General features: G+C 36.8%; 5 protein-coding genes, 1 non-coding gene and 2 pseudogenes across 6 annotated transcripts; 6 read left to right on the forward strand and 2 right to left on the reverse strand.

Moving 5' to 3' along the window:
• Positions 538–2,832, forward strand: LOC104775954 (transcription factor BEE 1). Its single transcript, XM_010499925.2, has 6 exons — positions 538–933; positions 1,032–1,157; positions 1,254–1,319; positions 1,710–1,778; positions 2,099–2,176; positions 2,555–2,832. The coding sequence occupies exons 1-6, from the start codon at positions 586–588 to the stop codon at positions 2,639–2,641; spliced, it is 774 nt and encodes a 257-aa protein (XP_010498227.1). The 5' UTR covers positions 538–585; the 3' UTR covers positions 2,642–2,832.
• LOC104775955 (kinesin-like protein KIN-14M) lies at positions 5,914–12,858 on the reverse strand. Its single transcript, XM_019243526.1, has 22 exons — positions 12,760–12,858; positions 12,582–12,640; positions 12,191–12,234; positions 12,008–12,103; positions 11,765–11,892; positions 11,550–11,633; positions 11,355–11,432; positions 11,183–11,275; positions 11,067–11,096; positions 10,800–10,970; positions 9,078–9,797; positions 8,920–9,001; positions 8,724–8,819; positions 8,436–8,615; positions 8,187–8,293; positions 7,901–8,079; positions 7,600–7,764; positions 7,224–7,477; positions 6,984–7,147; positions 6,549–6,865; positions 6,292–6,449; positions 5,914–6,204 (listed from the first exon to the last, which is right to left on the reverse strand). Exons 3-22 carry the CDS (start codon positions 12,216–12,218, stop codon positions 6,137–6,139), a joined length of 3,198 nt encoding a protein of 1,065 aa, XP_019099071.1. The 5' UTR covers positions 12,219–12,234; positions 12,582–12,640; positions 12,760–12,858; the 3' UTR covers positions 5,914–6,136.
• On the forward strand, positions 13,672–15,287 carry LOC104778771 (annotated as a pseudogene).
• Positions 15,910–16,681, reverse strand: LOC104778772 (annotated as a pseudogene).
• Positions 16,956–19,764, forward strand: LOC104775956 (putative aluminum-activated malate transporter 3). The gene is made up of 7 exons (XM_010499928.1): positions 16,956–17,439; positions 17,606–17,835; positions 17,929–18,066; positions 18,173–18,442; positions 18,540–18,679; positions 18,795–18,941; positions 19,012–19,764. Exons 1-7 carry the CDS (start codon positions 17,240–17,242, stop codon positions 19,648–19,650), a joined length of 1,764 nt encoding a protein of 587 aa, XP_010498230.1. The 5' UTR covers positions 16,956–17,239; the 3' UTR covers positions 19,651–19,764.
• On the forward strand, positions 19,901–19,972 carry TRNAD-GUC. The gene has a single exon. It is a non-coding gene; the product is annotated as a tRNA-Asp (tRNA).
• Positions 20,061–22,090, forward strand: LOC104775957 (peptidyl-tRNA hydrolase, chloroplastic-like). The gene is made up of 8 exons (XM_010499929.2): positions 20,061–20,480; positions 20,562–20,646; positions 20,932–20,999; positions 21,114–21,164; positions 21,249–21,322; positions 21,533–21,591; positions 21,684–21,760; positions 21,839–22,090. Exons 1-8 carry the CDS (start codon positions 20,145–20,147, stop codon positions 21,950–21,952), a joined length of 864 nt encoding a protein of 287 aa, XP_010498231.1. The 5' UTR covers positions 20,061–20,144; the 3' UTR covers positions 21,953–22,090.
• LOC109124621 (actin-related protein 4-like) lies at positions 22,270–26,460 on the forward strand. Its single transcript, XM_010499930.2, has 20 exons — positions 22,270–22,416; positions 22,505–22,596; positions 22,707–22,865; positions 22,955–23,028; positions 23,111–23,191; positions 23,285–23,345; positions 23,486–23,535; positions 23,681–23,735; positions 23,958–24,035; positions 24,115–24,168; positions 24,433–24,486; positions 24,559–24,619; positions 24,774–24,825; positions 25,170–25,236; positions 25,372–25,434; positions 25,518–25,580; positions 25,737–25,799; positions 25,897–25,961; positions 26,049–26,117; positions 26,216–26,460. The coding sequence occupies exons 1-20, from the start codon at positions 22,404–22,406 to the stop codon at positions 26,259–26,261; spliced, it is 1,320 nt and encodes a 439-aa protein (XP_010498232.1). The 5' UTR covers positions 22,270–22,403; the 3' UTR covers positions 26,262–26,460.

A 27,518-nucleotide genomic window follows, 5' to 3' on the forward strand; every position in this document is an offset into this window, starting at 1 on the left:
GTCGATTAATTGGCATTGGCCATTTGAAAGCATAAGTTGGCAAATGGATGTGATCTTTTACCCTATATGCCTACACAAAACCCTCTCTGCAAAAACATTAATGAATGTTTTCATTACACCAAGTTTTTTTTTTTGCTTTGATATTAACTTAGTTTGACTACATCCATTTCATTATCTTCCAAATATTAATAATTAAATTTATAATTAAGATCTTAAACCTTTATACACCACCAAACTGACTAGAAATGTTCGTCCCCCTTGCAGAGAGAGAGAGCCTAATGGAACCCACACGACCAAACAGTGGTCCCACTTCCCTTGTTTGGACATATCTCCCCGACACACAAATCCCAGAACGTTCACTTGCCCACGTGGCTCTCCCTTTATTTCTCTTTTCTTTTTTCCCCTTAATTTTCCCCACATTTCTTTTTCTCAATTATAAATATAATAAAAATATATATTAAAAAAAAACTTCAATTGAACGATATAAATGTCTCAAGCTTTGTATCAAACAAGTCTCAAGAATTTTTCAAAAAAAAAAAAAAAAAAGTTTCAAGAAAAATCATAATTCAATTTTGTCATATATTAATGGCGAATTTCGAGAATCTTTCTTCTGAATTTCAGACAATAGCCATGGATATATATTCTTCCATAACTCAAGCTGAAGATCTAAACCACAACAATAGTAACCTTCATTTTCAAACATTTCATCCATCCTCCACTTCTCTCAACTCGCTATTCCTTCATCATCATCAACAACAATTACTTCATTTTCACGGAAACTCTCCTGATAATAGTAACAATGTCTCCTCAACTTCTAGTTTCCTCCATTCTGATCATAGCAATGACAAGAAGAGAAAAGCTTTGTTACATTCTCTGTCTTCATCGGAGAATAGTGGCGTCTCTGATAATGCAAATATTACTACCACCGAAACCGTAAATGATCTCGAAACCCTAATCTTATCATTTTCGTAAACTCTCTGACATTTCGTTTTAAATAATTAAATGCTTTTGTTTTGTAAACAAAAACATAGGGTTCTTTGAGAAGAGGTAATAAGAGGTTGAAGAAGAAGAAAGAAGAAGACGGGAAAGAAAGAGAAGTTGTTCACGTGAGAGCCAGAAGAGGCCAAGCCACTGATAGCCACAGCTTAGCCGAACGGGTAAAATCGCTTCTTCTTCTTTTTTTCTATAGCTAATTTCATATAAAAAACGTGATGTATTTATTTACATGTATATATATGTCTATATCATTTCAGGTTCGACGAGGGAAAATAAACGAGAGATTGAGATGTTTGCAAGATATGGTTCCCGGATGTTATAAGGTAACTTAAGAATGCCAAAAAAAAAAAAAAAAAGAAGAAGTGGTTATTCTCGATATTTTCATTAAATTAACAATTTGTTGTAATCAAAAAAGAATTAGTAGCCATTAGAATTACTAATTTATTTGGATTAAACGTAAACAAATTTTGTATTTTATGATATAAGTAAATATTTGTTATCAAACAAAAAGATTTACATATGTATATCCAAAAAATATTTTTAATGTGCATGTGTGAGATTTTTTGTTAAATATTTTTTTTTTCTTTGACAACCCTCATAATAATTTTCGAAAAGTGTTTTTCTCATATTTGTTATATCATTGCTATAATCATAATGTGAGTTTTCATTGATTTATTGGTGATAACGAAAGTGTATATGTTTGGTGGGTGCAGGCTATGGGAATGGCTACGATGCTTGACGAGATAATTAATTATGTCCAGTCTCTACAGAATCAAGTCGAGGTTAGTAATTAGAATTATTTTTTACCCTAAGTTGCATATCAATACGATTTGTTTGTTTGTTTGTTTTTGTTTTGTTTTTTTTCTTTTTTGTTATTTTGGAGAAAACAACAACTAAAAAGTGGCATTTTTTTGTTATTTAATAATTTTCACAAATCTTGAAGTATTCCAAAATACAGAAAGAAAAAAAATCGGAAACCTTAAACGCTTAAAAACCTTTCAATCAACCTATCAACCTTTTCGATATATATATGTTTTTCAATTTTTACTAATAATTCCTACATAGTTATTCATTTTGTTTTTGTTTTCTGTCGTCGATCCAGTTTCTCTCGATGAAACTTACTGCAGCAAGTTCGTTTTATGACTTCAACTCAGAGACCGATGCTGTTGATTCCGTGCAGGTACTAGAACATTCTAATAATGTTTTCAATAATTAAGCAAAAACATATTTAATCAGCGTAGAAATGGGTCCAGTATGTTTTGATAGAGTCGGTTCTACACAGATATATTCAAATACAGGTTTTCGTATTTAATCTTATCGGACAATGTGATCATGCGGCCTACGTAACCCGCAATTAAAATATGTTCGACAGGTCCAATCCGGCCTTTGCATAATTGATCTTATTTATGGTTTAGTATTTTTTGGTTTTTTTGGCATTATATTATTATATATGGTTTAAGTCTAACGTAACTAGTACTTGTTTCGATGACAATTATATTTCCTTTTAGTGTGATAAATTATTTCTAAGTATTGAATATGAATGGGATACAATTGGCAGAGAGCAAAGGCACGTGAGACAGTAGAGATGGGGAGACAAACAAGAGATGGGAGTCCTGTCTTCCATTTATCAGCATGGTCCCTTTGACTTTTGTTATCTCTTTTTCTTTATTTTATTAATATTGTTTTCGAAATTATTCTTATATTTATTTGGATGCGATATGTGATATGTCATACGACCCAACTCGGGATACTATTTGTAATCTGTATACTTGTAATTTCGACATTATGAATTTGTTGGCTATTGTCATGTAAATATCTCAGTTGTCCTTTTCCTTTCTTGCGATTTTTGTAAACGTATAAAATATTATTTTGGGTTTTTGCAAAATAAGTTATAACAATGGATGAATTATTAGCTCATATGAAAAAAAAGTTATTACAACTATCAAACTATGGGTGAATTATCTTATGTATCAAAGTGTTGAGGAGTGAATTGATGCTGTGAAGAAAAAATGCAATTGTGTATATTACCAAAGTTACGATGAAAAAAAAAAAGTTACAATGAAATGGGAGTCTTTAACAAAAAAAGAAATAAGTGTTATAATTAGTCGGTTTAAAATATTGATATTAGTAACTAAACCATTTTTCAGACATGTGCTTTTGATGTCAGGAGTTCGTTCCACTTCACTTTCCCACATAGAGATGGATAAAAACGGCTTGCACTATAAATGGAATCAACTAAAAATAAAGATAAGTTTGTGTCAAACCTAACATAATAAGAGATAGTTACGATAGCGTACATATACAATTGATTTTGGTTTCTAAAACCTAACATTAGCATTTAATTGGATTTTTAGATAGTATGGATTCTCTTCTCTGGCTTTACAACTAGCTTAACAGATAGTCTTCTTTATTCTTCTTGTCACAAAAATAACTAAACTGAGCGGAATAGGTTTGACCAAAGCCAAAAGAGCGAAATAGCTAGGCATAAATAAAGAGTATAATAAAATGGAAGAGGCAAGTTGCGAAAGGGTTTTTGGAAACGAAGAGAAGAAATATGGTATGGAAACCAAAGAGACTTTGTCGGTGTCAAGTGACAAAAACACCCTTCACTTCTGTTGCTTTCCGAAGACAATGATGCGTGTCTCCCAAACCAAAAACAGAGACAAAATAGTAAATTGTGTGATGCGAAGCCAAAGGACGTGTTCTGCAGACGAACAACCAAAAACTTCCAAGACCCTTTCTACTTCCTCTTTTGTGGTCTCTCTTATGTTATCCATCCAATGACTCTTTCTAGTTATTTATCTTTTAAAAACATATAATTCTATAATAGAGACGGTTCACAGCATCTGATTGATGTTGCCTATTCATAATCTTCATGATTGAGATTAACAATTCAGATATTTCGTTATGTAATAATACACTTATGTCTCCTATGTTATTCCTTATGTTTAATTTCTTTCATTTTATTTCAATTTTTTTTAAAAGATGGCATATTTCAACATTTCTTAGTCCACAAGACAGGTCGTATCTGAATATATACGACAAAAGTTGTTTGAAGTTTTTGGCAATGTAACAGAATCAATATTATGTTTTTTATTCTTCTTCCTAATGCATGTAAATTGGCTACATATATGTTCTATTTTTTCAGATCTTACTTTTACTTGATTGTTTATCTGAATTGAAATATTTTTTTGTTTGGATACTTTAACATTAAATAGGCATATCTTTGTATCGCAATCGAGGGATTTAACTTAAGTATTACGCAATTCACTCGAGATTAGTATGGTGTATATGGCTTGTGATCACATCCTTACGAAATTATTTGGGTTAATACTAGTTTACTACATGATATGTGCTTGAATTTGGATCATGCATAGATCCATGCAGGACATACACTTTTTCACCTTTTTATTATACTTTTTTTAATACCAGTTGGAAAATTAAACATTCATATCTACGTTTGAAATAAATATCCGAATTAAGAGTGTTTAATCCATAATTCCATATGAACCGATCAAATCCTGTTTTTTTTTTTATATATAGTTTTTTAAATATATATTTGAATATTTGATTGACATATGATCATGACGTATAAAGGAGTACCTTTAGGGCTTTACATATAAAAATTGCTAAAATGCAAACCCCAATTAATTTAATTACTACTTCAAGAAACTTAAAATTAATGTTAAAAGGAAAAAAAGATACATGCATCCATGGAATTAGTATGGACAGCTTGAAATGGACCATTCGTTGAAGGATGGCCACTGTGGGATTTTATGTTTACTTTCTCGTTGTTTATTGAGAAGGAAAAGTGGAATTACTACAGATAATATATTCTACTACGTTGTATAAATAGTGTGTTATCTCTATATATTATCACGCGAATTCTATCCCGTATATTAACTATTATTTATGAAAAACTACGACATGAAAACTCTCGTGTTAAGAAATTTAATCTTAAAGAATTTGTGGTAGTTTCAATTCTTAAAAATTATGTAGTGTTGTATATATATTACTTTACGATCATAAAATCGAACAATATAATATATAAGTCAGGGTCACATATATCATGGATTATTCCTCTCTTTTTTTATTTCTTGGGTACAACTTGTTTCTACACTACCATCTATTTTGTCGTTTTATAAATATTTATTGTATTTGCCTATTTGGTGATCTAAAACTGTATCTCCTTTTTTTTTTTATTTTTTTTTTCCAATACTGTATCTCCTTTGTCTGCTTTAAGAGTTAAGACCAATGATCTATTTGTTTTTTCCTCTTTTGATAAAATTAATACTTGTGCGATGGGCATGAAAGAAAAATGTCAGAGAGTGTCTATCATCTTTTAAAATATTGTGATATGTTTAGTCATCCTTATTTTTTTGTTTATTACTGCCGATGATGATTAATACAAAAATGGTTAAAATCTTTAGTTTTTCATATATGTATGGCTCTCTCAAACAAAAACTTCAACTACTTAAACAAATTATTTATTTTCGTTTTTCAAATTTTTATTGAAAAATAAATAAAGGGGGAGTAAAGTGAATTCTTCTCAACTAGTCAATGCTTCTGTTGTTATCTAAACATACATGAAAACATCATATTGTGTTCAGGATGATCCATATATATATTGTGTATTAGATGCTGAAGAGGACAGAATTGGGGGTTTACAATAACTAGTGAAAACTATTGGGTCCCCAAAATATTCCAAAAACAGATTTGGCGGTCACATCATTCGGTGACAGATCAGAACAAAAACTGGGCTAAATTCAAGTATGCAATATAACACTGTGGGGACTGACTACCCACCAGTTTTTTTTTTAAGTGGAATTACTATGGTCGATATATGCACCTAACTGTTGATGATACTTGTTATGCTTTACAAGTCTCATTTTCATAATCTTCTTTTCCCACCTTCGGTGACCCTACTCCATATATTAATATATTACTTAACTCACATACATTATGCAATATACGATTCGTATATTAACAACATGTGTTTATAAAAACCAAAAAAAATTTACAAAAGTAAGTCCCAACTGAAACCATTGATCATTTGATATTGGGTTCAGAGAGGAAAGGAGAAACTAAATTCTTTGAAAAAGATTAAAAAAGTTAGCCGCCTAAAGGACAAAACGTCTGTCTATGACCACCGTTTTGAATCTTTCGATGCCTTGAGCAAATTAGAAGCACTTCCTGTCTTCTTCATGCCTTGAATTACAAGAAATTATATATCACAACTAAAGTATAAACAATCTCTTTGATTAAATAACTTAACCCTCATAAGTGATTTCTTACTTGGTGAAGAAGACATTTTATGTGGTGAAGACATCTTATTTGGTGAAGACAAACCTGACGTGACCTTTGCAATGGTCGACGTCCTCGTAGCGACTTGTTTGAGTTTATCTAGTGGTCGTGGTGTGGTCGTACTACTCCTTGGAGTCACCGGCTTAGTTCTGCAATTTTCAGGATTCACCAATAAAAATGTGTTAAAACAAAAAAAAAAACCTGTAAAATAGATTTCTTTTGAAACAAGAGAGGGAAAATAACGTTACTTGGCTGGAATCTTCAATGGTTTTCTCCCTTCTGCAGCACAAGCAACATCAAGGGATCCTTCTGTTTCATCATCATTTTCTGCATCAATAGAGGACGCTAAGGTCTCTCCGTCCGTCACCGAGTGTCGTGACGGTCTGAGAGAATCTTGTTGGAATCTTGAGTCTTCTTCTATAGACAACTGCGAATCTCCAGCTTCTGAGTTGAAGTCATCGGATTGTCCTAAGCTCTTTCTCTGTGGGTAATTAATGTCCTTAAGCAAATGAAGCCGCTCTATCTCATCGTCTTTTCTCGCTATTGTGTCCTTAAGGGACCCTAACTGCAAACAGTTCTTTTAGGTTTAGTGAAATATCGAGCTTATGGTACGTAGATCTATTTGAAACCTATATAAGAGAAGATTCATGAGATATTGTGAGAGTGTGTTTTAAAAACTTTACCTGCTCCATTAAGTCTCTAACATCTCTGCCATCTTTGCTGCTTTTTGCAGCACCTAACTCAACTCCAGAGACACGCTCTGCGAATTTCAAAGTACTCATTGACTCTGAATATGAAGTTACATCAGGATTGAGTTGCACAAACATCAGTGTCTTTGCTCTCCCACCTGTGATATTAAGCACAGAGATAAGTTTACTGATCTAGTTCACGATGTAAAACAGAGCAGCCAATTTTGAGTTAACCTAGAGAGCTCTGTAGAAGCTGAGTTAGTTTGCTGTTCCTGTATGGTACATGAGAACTCTTTGAAGCAAGCGAGAATATCACATCTCCTAGAGCTGAGAGTGACTTGTTTATATGCTGTGCTTCTCTAAGTCTGTCTCCTGTAACTTCAGAGCGATCAATTCTCTCACTACCCGCCAGATCTACCAAATGTAGATTTCCAAACAAGGCAGAACCGGTCTTCAAGTCCTTGCCACGTACATGAACAGTGACAATACTGCATAAGGAATCATTTATCCAAGTTATTATTGTCTCTTCTCACATAGTGTAGGAGACATAACTATCCAAAGAATGATAAAAGACGAAACACATGTTTGTTACACAGATTAATAGGAGAACCTGTGAGAGCGGCTACTTCTTTCGTTCAAGGCAGTGGAGCTAACGACTCGGTTTTGTAGTCCAATGTTCATTAATTCTAGAACATCCGACGTGGATGTCACAGGATACATGCTTGCATCAGGTACTGCAAGACCGTTTTGTTGAGTTGTAGAAAGAATCCCTAGTGTGTGAAAGTCAAAGAAAACAAAAGAATGGCAACACAAACAGAACGTAGGGAGAACACATAAAGTGCAGTCAAGATAATATGGAGGAACAAATTTTGAAAGGGTAAAAGTAATGAGTAGAGCAAAAAAAAGGATATTTCTTTTGAGAAGTTTCACCAGAGAGTAAATCGCGCACTTGTTCGTTGTATATCTCCACCATCTGCACCCCGACTTCATATGCTATGTTGTTTTTCCTGGATTGAGATATTTTGAAGAGGTCATTGAGAGCACGATAATTTACTCCCCACTCTTCTTCGCTGGCTCCATCTGGACCAGTCTGAACAAAACAGGAGTAATGGTAAGAATGCAGTTGGCATCATTCATCTAACCATAAGCAAAGATACAAACATTCACATTTATCAAAAAAGAAAAGTGAATCAATACCATTGTGTAAGTTTTCCCTGATCCTGTCTGACCATAAGCAAAGATACAAACATTGTACCCATCTAGAACTGATCGGATAAGAGGTTTTATATCTGAAAATACCTCAGCTGCAAGAATTGTAAAGATACAACGGAAACTGATAATTCTAAACTGGTCTCTTAATTAATCACACACCAATCCAATAGATAGTTTAAATGTTATGGAAGAAAATTCCTCAGGATAGAGGTCGAAAAGGTAATAAAATAAGACCTTGAGTAGAGGCTGTACTATAGACCTTATTGAACCTAAATTTGCGAAGACCATCTTTCCCAGGTTTTGTTGGATTGAGAACTACCAGTTCCCCATGGTCACCAATGTGTTCCACCACAGTATTTGCTGCACCTTGTCCACGCAAGAAAGGCCTCACCCGACAATACACTCTAATGTTTCCTGCAAGCCAAAACTAGAGAACTTATAGGTTGCATAGAATATGGAAATTATGAATCTCAGTAGTAAAGAAACATCAATGTGTTATATCCTATACATGATCTGCATTACCTTTTAGCTCCTGAAGTTCATTGAAGAGCTTTTGGTTTTCAGTTAGGACCTCGTGATAATTTGCAGCAGCATCTCCAAGTTCAAGCAATTTCTTCCCTGAGTCACAAAGATTTGTTATTAAACACCACCAAACTTACAAAGTCACAAATATATCATATTGAGCTATTATAAAAACCATGTATCTGAACTGACGTACCTAACTGACTAAATTCTGCTGTATACTTATCTTGAACTTTTAGTATTTCTTGTTTGATGGACTTAGAATATAACCTCAAATCCTGGAAAATTGGCTAGTTGAGGTGACCATAGACAAAATTGATGATTAAATTTAGTCAATGGTATATGTAAACATACTTGTAGTGTACGGAACTGGAAACTGATAAAGCTTCTATACGAAAGTTCTTTCTGACTCCAACTCCGATTCTTCAACTCTGATTTTTCTTCCATTTCTTTCGCTTTGTTCTTCCAGTGGACAAGATTGTGTTCAAGCTCTCGATTTTTTGCTTCAAGGGCTGTATGAACAGTTATTCTCTCTTTCTTAAATTGTTCAAGCTCTCGATTTTTTGCTTCAAGGCTTGTACTAACAGTTATTGTCTCCTTCTTAAACTGTTCAAGCTCTCGATTTTTTGCTTCAAGGCTTGTATTAACAGTCAATGTCTCTTTCTTGAATTGTTCAAGCTCTCGATTTTTTGCTTCAAGGCTTGTAGTAACAGTCATACTCTCTATTTTAAATTGTTGAAGCTCCTTTACTTTTTCCTCAAGGGTCGTTTTAGCAGCATTTGCCTTTTTCCCCAGCTCTTCAAGCTCCTTAACCCTTTCCTCAAGGGCAGTTTTTGCAATGCTTGCATCCTTTCTCATTTGTTCAAGCTCTTTCACCCTGTCCTCGATACCTGCAGTAGCAACCTTTGTCTGGCTTTCCATTTGCAAGCATTGTTGTTGATATGCTTTCTTGGTTGCCTCCAGTTCTCTCCTTAAAGTAGAAATTTCAAGATTAGATTGACCATTTTCTTTCTCTAGCTTAACCATATCTTCTTCTTTGTCTTTCTTCTTTTCTTCCAGCTTGGACTTTTCTGTCTATCATAGTCATTCTCAAGTAAATAAACATCTCGCAAGAATCAAGTTTATCACCGCAAACTGGCAGTAAGCAATTTTACATGACATACGCATTACCTTAATCTTTCGAAGTTGTCTAGTAGCAATCTGGTGAAACATAAGTTGATAGGCAGGGTAACACATTAGTGAATGTCATGAAACAAANCAATTTCTTCCCTGAGTCACAAAGATTTGTTATTAAACACCACCAAACTTACAAAGTCACAAATATATCATATTGAGCTATTATAAAAACCATGTATCTGAACTGACGTACCTAACTGACTAAATTCTGCTGTATACTTATCTTGAACTTTTAGTATTTCTTGTTTGATGGACTTAGAATATAACCTCAAATCCTGGAAAATTGGCTAGTTGAGGTGACCATAGACAAAATTGATGATTAAATTTAGTCAATGGTATATGTAAACATACTTGTAGTGTACGGAACTGGAAACTGATAAAGCTTCTATACGAAAGTTCTTTCTGACTCCAACTCCGATTCTTCAACTCTGATTTTTCTTCCATTTCTTTCGCTTTGTTCTTCCAGTGGACAAGATTGTGTTCAAGCTCTCGATTTTTTGCTTCAAGGGCTGTATGAACAGTTATTCTCTCTTTCTTAAATTGTTCAAGCTCTCGATTTTTTGCTTCAAGGCTTGTACTAACAGTTATTGTCTCCTTCTTAAACTGTTCAAGCTCTCGATTTTTTGCTTCAAGGCTTGTATTAACAGTCAATGTCTCTTTCTTGAATTGTTCAAGCTCTCGATTTTTTGCTTCAAGGCTTGTAGTAACAGTCATACTCTCTATTTTAAATTGTTGAAGCTCCTTTACTTTTTCCTCAAGGGTCGTTTTAGCAGCATTTGCCTTTTTCCCCAGCTCTTCAAGCTCCTTAACCCTTTCCTCAAGGGCAGTTTTTGCAATGCTTGCATCCTTTCTCATTTGTTCAAGCTCTTTCACCCTGTCCTCGATACCTGCAGTAGCAACCTTTGTCTGGCTTTCCATTTGCAAGCATTGTTGTTGATATGCTTTCTTGGTTGCCTCCAGTTCTCTCCTTAAAGTAGAAATTTCAAGATTAGATTGACCATTTTCTTTCTCTAGCTTAACCATATCTTCTTCTTTGTCTTTCTTCTTTTCTTCCAGCTTGGACTTTTCTGTCTATCATAGTCATTCTCAAGTAAATAAACATCTCGCAAGAATCAAGTTTATCACCGCAAACTGGCAGTAAGCAATTTTACATGACATACGCATTACCTTAATCTTTCGAAGTTGTCTAGTAGCAATCTGGTGAAACATAAGTTGATAGGCAGGGTAACACATTAGTGAATGTCATGAAACAAAAATCTCAGGGCCTAAGTTCTTTATGATACCTCATTTTCTTCACTAGTACCCGAAGCTAAGGTTTCCAGAACTTTTATCCTTGACTGGTACTTTTCCTCACGAGATTTGAATACACTGTTTTGCTGCACAAAAGAGAACTCAGATATATAAAACAATCGAACACCACTTACTACTTCTCCAAGAGAAACAAAAACAAAATACCGTTCTTAAATGCTCAGATTGAGTTGAAATACGTCGCGCGATTTCCAGGACGACTTTTTTCAGCAGACATACTACACGCTGGTCATTATCGATCGGGTCAGGAAGAGAATGAGACAGATGTGTTGCAGAAACCATTCAAAATGAATGTAGCATCCATATAAAGTATTCTCATGAGGATTGTTAGAGTCAAGTTACCTGAGGGATTTCACCACTCTTTTTCTCAATACTTTCATCAAGAATTCCATTCACGATACTTAGAAGTGACTGAGTGGGAGCATTCTGCATTCAATAGAAGAGCATAGGGTAATTATTACAAACGACTTTGTAAAGAAACTACAGAGCCTAGGATATGCAGAGAAGTATTCGTTCATTTAATAAGGGTAATTAAAGAGGCTTAGAGGCAGGAATACATCTAAGTTGTTTGATTTCATCATTTCTGAAATCTTTGCAGCTTGGAGATCAAACCGACCCTGTTTCAGTTGGAAAGCCTCGTGGAACTTGTGCCCTCCATGGAGCATTGATCCAGGGGATAATGGATCTGTGGTAGAAAGAAACCAATTTCATGGAGTGAGTATGTAAAGAGGCCTTATTCTAATGACAACATTATGTACAGTACACAAAAAACAAACACATAAATCAAAGAGAAAATGTACCAAATGGTGAAGAATTGGGACGGAGAGATTTGTGCCTATCATGTGAAGTAGAGGGAGAGAAGGGACTACGGGGAGTGGAATCTCCACGAGAGCTGCCTGATTGATCAGTGAGAGAATTCATGAATCAATCAATCAATCACCCAAAAAAAAGAGGCAATGGGAGAGCAAAGTTATGGAAAACACTTGAGAGAAAGCCACACAAGTCCTTCATTCTCTATCAACAAGGCCTGAAAACAAACATAACACCATTGTTCATAAAACATTAGACCAAACATAACGCTGGATCAACAACTATATGTAGAGAGTGTAACTAATCATAATTAAGGATCGCATTGCCATTAAAAATATATATATATGTATATATATATATTGAGGCCATGTGGTCTTAATTGTAGATCCTTTTCCAATCTTAACTTAATCTCTCGAAATTAGAAGATAGGTTTATTTCGATTACTTATATAGTAAAACCGAAATCAGAAGGATGATCGATTGAAAGTAGCATTTTCCCCTCAAGTTGGTAAGAACAATGCGGCGGATGAAGAAGGAAAATAGCAGTAGAGAGAGACGAACCTACCTGGAGAGGAACAGAAGATTGCCTTTTTGCAACAAGAGAAGATCGGCATTTCGATTTTTCTTTTTTTTTTAAGTCCCCCAAACAAAATAAAACACACAGATTACATAAATTACGATCAGATAATCAGATCATGAAAAAACTGGGGAAATTTTCTCGGGAAAGCAGAGAAAGTCCAAACCTGCGAGAAAACAGAGACGGAGAAGAAGAAGGAGAGACGTGGTTTAGTCTCACGTCAATTGACTTCTCTGAGTTTTTTTTTTTTTTTAGTTTTCTTTTTAAAAAAAAAATTAAGACAAATTACTGATTTTAATTGGTTTTATTTTTATTTTAGCTGTAGCGCGAATGTAGGAAGAAGCGCGAGTATCCCTCTGTTTCTCCAATCGTTTTTCATTAAATGGGCCGGATCGGGTTTTAATTTTAGTCCTATCCTATGTTAGTTTTTTTCACTAAAATCCCATGTATTTTTGTGTATTACAAAAATTGTCCCAATGTTTTTGTTTATCACAGATGTGTATTAAAAATATAAAATCGAACGGATTTTCTCAACAGTGATATTTAACATATCATTATTTACTTCTTTTCCATTTTTTAAATAGAAGTTTTCCTTTTTTGTAATCTNTTTTTTTTTTTTTTTTTTTTTTTTTTTTTTTTTTTTTTTTTTTTTTTTTGCTATAAAGCCTATAAAAGAAGAAAAGCTTGGGATCGACGTTTATTGCTCTGCCTTCTCTCTGTCTCAAAACTCGCTCATTGTTCTTTCGAGGTAAAGCTTCTTTGATTTACTTCTTAGATCAAATCCTTCTTTTGTTCTTTCGTTTCTATAAACGCAAGTTTTCTGATTTCGTTTCTAAGGTTCCTCCCGATCTCAAATTAGTTCACAGATTGTCAGATTTATAAACCCTAATTTCAGAAACCAGTGTAACCGGCGTTGAATTGTGTATCAAAGGTCTGTTTTTTTTTTTTTCGTCATTGATTTTTGTTTTTGTTGATTCAGGGAGAAAGCAATTTACGCTATCTTGACTCTTACAAGAGACGTTCCACTTCTGCCAAATCAACAAAAACTACACTGAGGTATTTTGATCACTCAAATAATATGTGTTTCTTTGAATCTGAGGCTGAACAAATCTCTGTTAAAGCAGTAACTCTTTACCTGAAACGACAAGGCTTTCATCCGAGGAATCCTGAGGATTTTGGAGATGGTGGTGCCTTCCCTGAGATTCATCTTCTTCAGTGCCCTCTTGGTTTGGGTTGTCGTCGTATTAACAACAAGCCTGAATCCATGGTTTTGCCTGTTACCGTGGATGCACATGGAAACGTGGCCTTTGACGCCATCGTGAGGCAGAATGAGAACTCGAGAAAGATTGTTTACTCTCGACATAGCGATCTTATTCCAAAGATGCTCAAAGACGAGGTAGATATTGATGATGATGATGATGAGGAATTGAAGAAGGATACTACTACTCAAGAAACAAGAGCTGCCATTGAAAAGACTGTGAATGCAGCACTGCCTATGAATGTTGTGAAGCAGTCATGTGAGCCAAAGTACATTAAATACAAGCCATCCCTGCAGCAATCTGCAGCATTCAATTCCGGTGCTAAAGAGAGGATCGTTAGGGTTTCGGAGATGCCTGTAGATCCACTTGATCCACCAAAGTTCAGGCACAAGCGTGTTCCAAAATCTTCTGGTTCTTCAGAGGCTGTGCCTGTCATGCATTCACCGCCTAGGCCTGTTACTGTCAAGGATCGACAAGACTGGAACATCCCGCCTTGTATTTCCAATTGGAAAAACCAGAAAGGTTATACAATCCCTCTTGATAAACGTCTTGCAGCTGATGGAAGAGTCTTACACGAGGATCAAATCAATGATAACTTTTCCAAGCTGTCAGAGTCGCTCGATGTGGCTGCGCAGATAGCTAGAGAGACTGTTTCAATGCGGTTAAAAGTTCGAAGAGAGATGGAGATGAAGGAGAAGGAAAGGAAAGAGCAGGAGTTGAGGGCGCTTGCTCAAAAGGCTCGTTCTGAAAGAAACGTTGCTGCAAGTGAGAGTCTTGATGATGTCCCAATAGGGGATCGCGAGAGGGAAATGGAAAATGAAGGGCGGATCCAGAGGGAGAATATTCGAGAAGAGCGTCGTAGGGAAAGAGAGAATGAGAACAGAATGATGGAAGTAAAGAAGAGCAAGATCACAAGAGACAGAGACCGTGATGTCAGTGAGAAGGTTGCTCTTGGAATGGCAAATACTGGAGGAAGAGGTGGTGAAGTTATGTATGATCAACGATTGTTTAACCAGGAGAAAGGAATGAACTCTGGTTTTGCTACTGATGACCAGTACAATGTATATGGCGAAGGCTTGTTTACTGCACAAGCTACTCTTTCGACGCTATACCGGCCAAAGAAGAATATGGATGATGAAATGTATGGAAATGCAGACGAGAAGCTTGATAAGCTCAAGAGCACTGAGAAGTTCAAACCTGACAATGCTTTCAGTGGTCTGGTTTCCGAGAGTGCGGGAAAGAGAGGCAGGCCTGTTGAGTTCGAGAAGGAAGATGAACAAGATCCTTTTGGTCTTGTCCAGTGGGCGTCAGATTTGAAGAAAGGTAAGACTGTCAAAAACAGGTCTGGAGGAAATATGTGAGAGGAGGTTGCTCTTCAAGGGATGACTTCGGTGGTTCTTGTCGGACCTAGATCAATTTCAAACGTGGCAGCTGAAGTCTGGACTCCTCTGCTCTGCATCTTTATCTTTGATTTCAGTATAACTTTTGTAGCGAGTACCTGAACTCATAACTTTTTTTTATTATTGGCGTTCCATTTGCTTTGAGATTTTTTTTTAATTCTAGCTCCTTAATTTTTCGAATATACAGTATTCCCAATTTCACCAAAGTTGGTTTTAAGATTGTGGTCACTTTCGCTGATGCTAAATTGATTCCCATCCATGAACACTTTACTTTGACAAAGTGTGCTCTTTTTGTTTCAGTCTCTTTTTCTCTTTAGAATTCTCATTCCCAAAGTATGAATATGTAATTTCAAGTTTATATTTCTTTAATGTTTGATGAGGGAAATCACTTGGAGTTGATACTTTTTATTTTAAGCTGCTAAGATTCTTTCAAGGTTGGATAAATTGTTGTTTTTTACAAGGTCTTGCACTCTTGCTTAAATAAGTACCTGTGGTAATATAACCAAACAGTTACAAATCTAAGGAAGAAAAAATGAGACTGTTCGATTCATTCATTCATAAATCTATGGAAAAGTGTAGATGTTCTGAGTTCTAGAGATAGCAACAGAGAGGAAAATATAAAACTAGACGGAAATTATAGTAAATAGGCCTATGGAGTCAGACAAGGAAGAGTGTTCCAGTTAGACTCGCTACCATCACAAAGATAGTCAGCTGAATCTTAGACTTCGGACAAGAGGATTTCAGACCATAACCCAAACCGATCATGCTGGTTGGGGGTTTTGGTGCCACTTGAGCCACTGGAGTCGCTGACAAAGAGTAATCAAGTACGTCAACAGCCCAGTCCGTACGAATTAATTCAGTTTAGCTTATGCCTGAAATTGAATGATTGGCTTACCTGCAGCAGCCGAGTGGTTCTTTGCACCCAGAGAGATTTGAGAACCGGTTGAGTTGGTAGATGGTGGAGCAAAAGAGGAACCCCCTTACAACAAGAAAAGTGGTCTTGTCAGTTTCACCAAACCGATCAATCTCAAAATCGAGTTCTTGTTTTTTTTTTTTTTTTTGTTGCGTGTGTAAGAAGGATTTACATACCTGAGGAGCAAACAGGTGAGTTGGCTGAAATGCTACAAAGCTGAGGCAATTGGAGAGCTAGGGTTTGATTGATCGGAAAAGCAGAGGATGAAGTAGAATTGTTGTTGAGGAAGAGACAGAGACAGGTCGGTTGTTGGCTGTAGATCTTGTTCAGGCTGTTACAGCATGGCTGAGCTGGGAGCTGCACAAATCCCTGCACGAATGGACCGCATGGAGATAAGGCTAGCAACAAAGAAGCACAGGAAGCTGGAGGACTCGGACCTTGGGCAAGACCTGGTTGGAGCAAGATTGGAGCCAAGGAGATTAAGACAGTAGTGATAAAGAGACTTGAAGATGCCATCTATGTGTATTGTCTTTCGAGAATAAGTTTCGTCTCCTTTCTTTGTAACAGTGGACAGAGTTAGGGTTTATGTAAGATGTGAATTTAAGGTGGGATTCAATGGAATTGTTATGCAACTGAAATTTACTATGAAATGGAGAAAAAGGACAAATTCATGTATTCATGCATAATGTGTGTTCTTCTGTGCAACACTTGAAATTCTTCAAGTTGTGTCTTTTTGCTACAAAAGAATGAATCTATTACTGTTATATTTATTTGACCGTTTATATTTCTTTATTATAAGAAATATTATTGAGAATGTGTGGATTAAACAATCTGTATTTAGACACGAAAACGTGTTCTAAGACGTGCATAGCAATCATACAAGATATGCATACCATTTCTTCACAAAATCCGAACTTTTTTACAACTTTTGGAATCTGGGTTATATCAATTCATGATTCATGACACCATCGTGCTTTTGATAGAAATCATAAACCACAATGCACAGGAAATAAAATCTTCCCCTAGTCTTCCCATCTCTCAAACTTCTGGGATCATCAGAATTAAGAACCGGAAATGGCGGCACCAAAGCTGGAATCTTTCAGGCGGGGTAGCATGTTCGATGGATCTTTCAGGCGAGGTAGTATGTTCGATGGTTCGTTTAGACAAAGCATAAAAGATAGGCTTATCCCACAACATACCAGAGGCTATTCCTATGTCAACGAAGACGGGATCCCCAACGAAGACAGTACTTCTGTTCGTTGCTGCTCATACAGGTTATACATTACATACAATCTCTCCTCTCCTGAACTCCAGAACCTTCTGTTGACCGAACATTTTGAAGCCCTCTTGTCGTATCTGATGCCTCTTATAATCCAGTCTCAATCGTCTAACAACAATCTCAAATGGTTAGTCTTGAAATGTTATGGGTGATGTTTGCAGGTACTTCTCCGACAAGATCACTGCGCTTGTGAAGACATCACAGGATGTTTTTGTAACAGCATGGAAGATGGGAACATCTGACCCGAGGAAGATCATATTCTCGGCGAAGATGGGTTTGGCTCTGACACTTACCTCTATCCTCATATTCTTTAAGATCCCAGGATTAGAGCTCAGCAGCCACTATCTCTGGGCAATTCTCACAGTAGTTGTTATCTTCGAGTTCAGTATAGGTAAATGCAACAGACTACTAGTCTACTTAACACATCAAACTTGAATATTCTAAGTAAACTAATACCTGACGTGATCTTCTCTTCTGTGTGTAGGAGCCACCTTTAGCAAAGGATGCAACCGGGGACTAGGAACATTATCTGCAGGAGGACTGGCACTTGGCATGGCTTGGATATCCGAGAAGACTGGAAATTGGGCAGAGGTTTTTAATGCTTCTAGCATCTTTGTAGTAGGTATATATATATATATATAATAAGATCAGGTGTGTTCTAAATTAAAGCTTCCACCTTAAGTCCCATTCTGATTTCTGACAACACTGTGTGCCTGCTCTTGTATCAGCCTTTTTTGCGACTTATGCAAAGCTATATCCAACGTTGAAGGCATATGAGTACGGATTCCGGGTGTTCTTGCTGACCTATTGCTATGTAATAGTGTCAGGATACAAAACAGGGGAATTCATGGATACTGCTGTTTCAAGGTTCCTTCTGATAGCTCTTGGTGCCTGTATTGGCCTCGTTGTGAATACGTGCATCTATCCCATATGGGCTGGAGAAGATCTCCATAACTTAGTCGCCAAGAACTTTGTGAATGTAGCGACTTCTTTGGAAGGTTTGTTATAGCACTCTCCCTGAATTTGAGCATCTGGTTGAAAGGCTTAATCTGTTTCCTGTCAAATCCAATCCATAGAAAATGCTTCTTTCTGCAGGTTGTGTGAACGCATATCTTGATTGCGTAGCATATGATACGATCCCATCTAGGATTCTGGTATATGCAGCTGTCACAGAAGACCCAGTGTACAGTGGTTACAGATCAGCCGTTCAATCTACAAGCCAAGAAGACACTCTGGTAAAATTCACTTCACTCATCCAACACATAAGGGACAACATCAAATCTATATCAAAAGACCAACTTACTTCAGATTCTCACATCTTTTATTGTTCTTGTTGGTGTGATTGTGAAGATGGGCTTTGCTTCATGGGAGCCACCACACGGTCCATACAAATCCTATAGATATCCATGGGCAATGTATGTGAAAGTAGGTGGTGCACTGAGGCATTGTGCTTTTATGGTCATGGCATTACACGGCTGCATTCTCTCAGAGATTCAGGTACATTACTAGCTTCTTCCAATCTTCAAATTCTCAAAATGATTTGAGACAAGAGTTTGTAATTACACAGGCTGCAGAGGATAGAAGACAAGAGTTTCGCAATGAGCTTCAAAGAGTAGGCATCGAAGGAGCAAAAGTACTCAGATACATTGGGGAAAAACTAAAGAAGATGGAGAAACTAAACCCAATAATAGACATACTCCACGAGGTACACCAAGCAGCCGAAGAACTACAAAGCAAAATCGACAAGAAATCGTACCTTCTCGTGAACGCCAAGAATTGGGAAATCGGGAATAGGGATAGAGAAGAAGGTTCGAGTGATGAACACAAAATCTCGAATCTCGACGGGGATCTAAGTCGGATCTTGGCTCATAAATCCCAAAGTGAAGCCACGCTTCGTCCACCTCCGAATTGGGATGCTGTTACTACAGCTAAGAACTTGAATTCGGCGACGATGTATCCTCACCAGCAATCGAGGACGGTGATACAAACACAGCCGTCGTGGCCTAGCCGGATCTCTATAATGCAGGGAAGTATGTTACAGCCACCAATGGAGGAGGCGTCGGAGATGTTCGTGAGCGCGAGTAATCTGTCTCTAGCTACGTTCGCTTCGCTACTGATCGAATTCGTCGCGAGGCTTGATAATCTCGTGAATGCGTACGACGAGCTGTGTGTGAAAGCTAATTTCAACGAAGCTGTCACTGAGTGAAGACGACGAAAACTGTGCAACACGTTTGTATTTTGTTAATTAAATAAGTTAATGTTGTTGAATTCTTAATCAATTAATCAAATCACAATGATGTCGTTGTAGTATAGTGGTAAGTATTCCCGCCTGTCACCCGGGTGACCCGGGTTCGATCCTCGGCAACGGCGATTATTTTGTTTTGTTATTTACTTTTTTAGTCCCTTAATTTGAGGTTTTATACTTTATTAATCCTCTAGTTTTGTATAGCAACAAGGTCGTTGTAGTATAGTGGTAAGTATTCCCGCCTGTCACGCGGGTGACCCGGGTTCGATCCCCGGCAACGGCGATTTTATTTTTTGTTATATTTTTGTTTTCGGTCCCTTAACTTTGGGGTCTTTTAAATTCTAGTCCCTTCACTTTGCTTTTCCCTACTTTACTTTTTTTTTTTTGTTTGGTCGGCGACACCGACAGAATCCAATTTGGGGATAAACTATAAACCCTAAATCCGTGAAGGAAAGATGAAAGCTGCAGCTTTTCCCGCTAAAATCGCAAATCTCAGCTACCCTTACGGCTGTTGCGCACAATTATTTCGATTTCCGGCGGCGTTTTTGTCTCCGGCATTGCCTTACTCGAGACCAGCTCCTTGTCGGAAGCTAGCGAGAGGAAGAAGAGGTGTTGGAGGCTTGATGTCTCAGTCTTTGTCATCATCTTCACAGTCATTGTCTTCCCAACCGGAATCAGAGCTGCTTCAAGCTTTACCTTCTTCGAAGCCAAAGCCTCCGCCACCACAGCTGCCGTGGCTCGTTGTGGGTTTGGGTAATCCAGGCAAGAAGTACCAGGGCACTCGCCATAACGTATCTCTTGCTTCTCTTCTCTTGTTTTCTCACTTTTGGTGTTTTCCTTTTCGTGTTTCCTAACGTGATCATGAATTGCAGGTTGGTTTTGAGATGGTTGATGCTTTGGCTGATGCTGAAGGGATATCTATGAACACCGTTAACTTCAAGGCCTTGTTTGGGAAAGGTTCTGTATTCATTCTCTTATCTTCTCCATTGTAAATTTTCATCTTTTTGATGGTTTCTTATCTTAAAGTGTGAAACTTTTATTTCAATTTTATACGTCACTAGTGTTTGATGACATTGGGTAACTGTTTTTTGAAAATTCAGCGTGTTTCATAATCCTATTTGATGTACATAACTAGTCTGTAAAGCTGCCTGGTTTAGTTTTATTAGATGCAGAGTGATTGATTTATATAGCCTTCTTGTCTCTGAATTGTTTTAACCTTGGAAATCGGTTTCTCTATCATAGGTGTTATTGGGAATATACCGATTATGCTAGCTAAACCTCAAACTTTCATGAACCTAAGTGGTGAGTCTGTAAGTGAGCTCATCGGAAATCAACTTTGGTTTATTTTGTCAACAAATTTTCCCTACCTATGAGCACTTGTAATTTTGGTACTTTCTGTGTATGATTGCTGGATTGGTTTGAAGGTTGGACAGATTGTTTCCTTTTACAAGATCCCGCTTAAGCAAGTACTTGTGGTATACTTTACCTCTCTCTCTCACTCTCCCAATTCTGGATTTAAGTACATATGCGTCTTTAAGAACTTTCTGTGTCTTCTTCAGATATACGATGATTTAGATTTGCCCTTTGGTAAACTGCGTTTATTGCCAAAAGGTGGTCACGGAGGGCACAATGGGTACACATGTTTTTCCACACTTTATCTTACCTGTTTAAGAATGCCTTTCACTAGTGTTTAAGTATTGTTTCTAATTTTGACTTATGAAAGCAATGTGGTGTTGGAACTAAGATTTTGTGGATGGGTAGCTGTAAATGTTTTCATAATCAAATCATACAAGTACTTTTCATGAAAACATGATGAAATTCTTATTGTCTTTTTTACTTGCAGGATGAGAAGCATTATAGATCGCCTCAAAGGTAGCCGTGATTTTCCTCGTCTAAGAATAGGTAGAGTTATCATTTTCTCCACTTCAACATACCCAATTCCCGATTATTTTTTCTTTTTATATTCATGGAAATCGATGTGTGTTTGGTTTCAGGGATCGGACGGCCTCCAGGGAAGATGGATACAGCCAACTTTGTTCTTCGCCAGTTCAGTAGACAAGAACAGGGAGAGGTAAAAAGAAGAAGATAAATACCAACATTATCTCAGTACTTCAGAAATATAAAGACCTGATTGTGTATGGTTTTACAGCTGGATTATACATTCCAAACCGGGATAGAAGCAATAAGGATTCTTTTGCTTGAGGGGATCAACAAAAGTGCAACTTTTGTCAACACTCAAAAATCTATGGAGCAACTTAGCTAAAAAAGGCATTGTTTACATTCATTACATACAACAACTACAGAGTCGATTCATTTTTTATTATACACTTTTGTTCCATACATATTGTTGAATCCTTTTTGAGCAAATTGTATATTAGAAGAAAACCAGATTATTCGTTTATCATAATTGCTCTTTGATTTTAATAAAAGCTTATGCAACTCGAAAGATATGGGTCGAATTGCGTTTATCCAAAAAAGGGGGTGGTCACAAAAGTTGGTTCGGTTTAGAAAATTTGTGTTCGGTTTGGTTTAATCGGATCATTTAAACCGGAAATTTCAATGAGAGATCCCCCCACAAGTCGAACTCAGTAAAATAAAAAGTCGACCCGATTCAACTGGATCCGAGATTACAGTGAAACCCGTCCCGTGGTTAAACCCTCCGACGACGAGCTCAGTCAGAGAACCTCTCTCCACCCTTCTCGTTAGCTGCAGCCATGTACGGCGGAGGTGGGTTTCTCTTTTAAACCCTAGAATTGCTTTGTCGTTCATCTTTTTGAGTTGCTCTCGTTTAACATTTGATTTTTGGGTTTCACAGATGAAGTGTCAGCTATTGTGGTTGACTTGGGTTCGCACACTTGCAAGGCTGGTTACGCCGGAGAAGATGCTCCTAAAGCCGTGTTCCCTTCCGTAAGTCTTGATTGTAGCTAGCATTTGATGTCACTATGAGCTTCATGCCCTTTGTTTCTTCAGACTCTTAGGGTTTTTTTTTTGTTTGTTTGTACGGATGTGTTCATAAGGTTATTGGGGCAGTAGATGGGGTAGAAGCAATGGATATGGATGTTGACTCTACAAAGGCCAATTCCGAGGATTCAAAGACCGAGTCTGAAAAAGAAAAGGGAAAACGCAAGCTCTATGTAGGTTCTCAGGCCTTGAGTTACCGCCGAGACCATATGGAGGTTTAGCTCTCTTAGCTTTTTCTCGTTGATTACTGTTTGAAGTTTATAAATTTGGTAGTGAAATTACAGATTGCATTTTCTCTCATCAGGTACTGTCACCCATTAAAGATGGCATTGTGTCTGATTGGGATTTGGTGGACAATATATGGGAACATGCTTTCAGGTAACTGTGTAAAAGCATTATACTTTGTCTTACATTGGTGTTCAATTTCATCATCTCTAATAAAAGGTTTCTCTTTTTAAAGGAGTTGTCTTATGATTGATCCCAAGGAGCATCCCATGCTGCTAGCTGAGCCTCCTCTAAACAGCCAACAGCAGAGAGAGAAGTACGATTTTACTGCTTTGATATAATCATTTTTTTTCTATATTGCGTTATCTTGGAGTGTGTTACTGATTTTCTCAAATCATATGCTTGACAGGGCGGCAGAGCTAATGTTTGAAAAATACAAAGTTCCTGCATTGTTTATGGCTAAGAATCCTGTATCTTCCTTCTACCTTGGTTTATCATTCTTTTGATATAGATTATTACATGGCGATTACTGTAGTGTTGATCTCCAGCCAGCTTTTGTGTAATCAGATATATAACTATCTACACGACTTTGGGTTTTTTTTGGTGCTAGGTTCTCACGTCTTTTGCTACTGGGCGCGCTACTTCTTTGGTTGTTGACTGGTAAGATTTTTTATACTTCAATTATTAGAAGATTCTCTAGTATACTAATGTTCCACTTCTGTCCTATATGCTGTGAAAGTCTACTTTTTTTTTGTGTTTGATTTGACTAATATTGGAAGCACTGATGAGACTTATTGTGTTCCAGCGGTGGAGGATCCACTACTATTTCACCGGTGCATGATGGTTATGTTCTTCAAAAGGTATTTGTATGGCTCAATTTTGTAAGAATTTAGTTCTTTATCATGCTATTTCTTTGGTTTGGGGTTTTCTACTGCAGGAGAATGTTTTCCCATCTCTCGTTTCCTTAGTGTCATCTGTAGCTTCTATAAATTCTCATCCATGCGACTTTTGACCAGTTTTACTTATACAGCATTGATGTAGATTGTTACCCTCCCGACTGTTGACCATGTTTTTATTCGCAGGCTGTTGTATCATCTCCACTTGGAGGGGAATTTCTCACTGACTGCCTACTGAAAAGTTTGGAGAGTAAGGGAATCAAAGTAAGTTAAAAAATTATTGCACTGTTCGTTATCATTTGAGCCAGTTTACCTGAGTGTTGCTGGTCCTTTTTTCCTGCAGATAAAACCTAGATACTCTTTCAAGAGAAAGGAAATACGAGCAGGGGAATTCCAGGTGCATATGTAAATCAGTGAATACTATTTGAGTAGTATTTAATTATTGAGTGGGAGAAAGAGAGGGAGGCTTTCGAAAATTGGTTTTGCGTTCTTGACATAGAAGATGTGATGTTTATCCTGGGCAATGAGACAGAGAAGTTGTAGGATTTGTCTCATTAGTCATTTCATTTAGGATAGTTGACAGTAGCAAATTGCTTAGAAATTTTTTTTCTGGTCATTGGAATGTAATAGTCTCTTATTTCCTCCCTTCGATTCCTTGCAGGTTGAAGATGTAGATATTCCTGACACCAAAGAAAGCTACAAACTCTTCTGCCAGGTCTGTAATTGATAATGACACTCCTTTGAAAATTTCTATTGTTTCATAACTTGGTGATTTTTTTCTCAACAGAGGATGATAGTGGGTGATATCAAAGATTCTATATGTCGCGTTCCTGATACTCCCTATGACGGTATCTTATGTTCTTTTGTTGTTCACTTGTTTGATAAATTTGATTTTCTTCAAAGTTTAGAGTGCTATGAGAGTTGAATGTTAGATACGTCTTATCTTTCAATGTCATTGATCATGTAGCCTTAGTTTTTCTGATGTGATGCATTTATCTGCAGACAAATCGTATTCAAACATCCCAACTACATCATACGAGCTTCCCGATGGCCAGTAAGCCCCAGTTTATATATATGTCTATTGCGGGTTTTTTGTGCCTCAAGTAGTCATATGTACATGCTACAGTTGCTTTTTTTTTTTCATGTATAAGATTTCTGGTAGTTTTCTAGACAAATAAACCACTGTTGTGAACCTTTTTAAAGCTAAAATGAGTTCTCAACTGGATCTAAGCATAAAAGTTTAGAAGAGTCAAACATTGCTTTTGGAAACCTGCATGGAATATGATTTGATCTTTGAGAAATTAAGTAGATAAAGAAATGCTAGCTTTGTTGAAGAGGAAACTGAACCATTTTACTTTTTAGTCTTTCTCAATATCTCATTAACCATGTCTACTGCAGGACGCTCGAGATTGGTGCTGATAGGTTCAAAGTTCCTGATGTGATGTTCAACCCGTCCATAGTTCAGGTACACCATTAAGGACGATAAATTCGACGGAAGATTCTAAAGACATTTTGTTTCTTCTCGTGACGTGTTTTGAGACCCGAATTATTTGTCAAAGATTTTCGTTAAGTGACTTTCCGTGTTTATTGGACTTTGCAGACGATTCCTGGAATGGAGAAGTATGCAGACATGATTCCTTCCGTTCGTGGTCTACCACACATGGTATATGCATCATCTTTAGCCACTGCAAAACTTTCGTCTTTTAACTTGTGTAACTTCACTGTCCTTTATATTAACTTGTGCAGGTCATGGAGAGCATCAACAAATGTGATGTAGATATCCGGAGAGAATTGTACAGTAGCATACTGGTAAATAACAAATTATGTCAACTCTTAAATCCCAAGTTAAATTTGGTTAACCTTTTTTTTTTTTTGGACAAAAATTTGGTAAAACTTTAGATCAACAATTCCGTAAGTTTTTTTGGATGTGGATGATATTCATACCTTCTTCTCGCATTATATCAGCTTGCTGGTGGCACATCATCAATGCAACAGTTGAAAGAACGCCTCGAGAAGGACTTGGTCGAAGTATTGTGTCCTCACTCTTTTCCTCTGTCTTCTAAGATTCCCCAGTTTTTTATGTGGCGAAAAAAAATCATTTATTGTCCTCTTATCTTCATTTCAGGAGTCTCCCCACTCGGCTCGAGTTAAAGTGTTGGCAAGCGGTAACACAACAGAAAGAAGATTCAGGTTTGGATATATATAGTGTTCACTTCTTCCTCTAATAAGACCCCAAATATTGCTTGGATCAAGACACATGTTGTTATGTATTTGCAGTGTATGGATAGGAGGGAGTATATTGGCATCACTAGGCTCATTTCAACAGATGTGGTTCTCCAAGTCTGAGTAAGTCTTTTTGTTCCGTTTTTCCTCTGATGAGCCTCGCAAAGAAACTATATTTTGTTTCTCTCGTGACACTCAAGCTTCTTTGGTGTAAATGGTAGGTACGAGGAACATGGAGCTTCCTACATTCAGAGAAAATGCCCTTAATGCAGCTTCAGATTTCAGTGGAGCTTGAGAAGCCGAGACGTGGGAAACTAATGTGTTATTTTCGTTGTGTATCGTTGTGTATCGTTGGTCTTTTGAGTATTGATACTTGCCTGAACATTTGGGAGTGAGTTAGACATTAACAAGCATTTAGTGCTATTTATAAAATTGAACGTCAGTCGGATTTTGGTTTTGTCAAGAATTTGTTTCAAATAATTTATTTTATATTGGCTGGAAAATGCGATTCAATTGTTACCAACAAAAAAAAAAACATTGTACAGATTACTCAGTTTCAGCAGCGGAGAGACGCCGGCGGAGACGATGGTCGCCGTACTGTTTATCCTTGTTGAGAAGTTAGGGTTTTGGTGATAATGAAATTATAATTAAAAAAGAATTATATTCGATGTGGAAAACCAAAATATTTTAAACGTGTGTACGTCTCTCTTGTTGACATAACCTATGTTTTTTGTTTTTTTTTTTAACACTTAACCTATGTTTTTTGTTTTTTACTATTATTTTTGTTTCTAAAACATTTTGTTCATAGAGAACTGATACAAAATGAGTAATAAAGTTTTTGAAGAGAGAAAGCACATGGTCACCAAGCATGAGAGGACAACTAGCCACGTCCACCGCTCCCACGTCCACCGCTCCCACGTCCACCGCTCCCACGTCCACCGCTCCCACGTCCATGGTTTCCCCAAACATTAGAAGATTCTTGTATCTTCTTAGCTTTGATAGACGGTTGAACATAACGATACTGTGGTGAACGCGGAGGATTAGTTGCACGATTATGTATAGGATCCTGACCTTTTGGGATACTTCTCTCGATTCCAATCAAAGATGGTTCTTCACGAATAGCAGCCACTGACGATGTCATTAGGAACAAGATTAGCGTTATGGTTAATACCACAACTCTATTGGGCACTTGCATCTTTTCTCTCTCTTTTTTATTTATTTGTAAAGTTTAGTTGGTTACTCTTAGTTCCTCCTTTTTCCTTTTTATAATGGATTTTTTTTTTTGCTAATTAAAGGAGCCTTCATAATAGGATATCATATAATTGTAACTAAGAGAATCAAATCGATTAATTATCGTTGCTGATTAATAGCCTATTGATAACTTGATTTGCTTCCCTTAACAAGTGGGATATAATTATACTAGTGTTATGGTAAATTTATGAACTTTTACTAACTCTTTCTTTTCTTAAAGAGATCTGTCATCTCCTATATATTAATAGAAAAACACTCTTACCAAATTTCTGT

The sequence above is a fragment of the Camelina sativa genome, chromosome 3, assembly GCF_000633955.1.
Source record: "Camelina sativa cultivar DH55 chromosome 3, Cs, whole genome shotgun sequence".
Taxonomy (NCBI): Eukaryota; Viridiplantae; Streptophyta; class Magnoliopsida; order Brassicales; family Brassicaceae; genus Camelina; species Camelina sativa.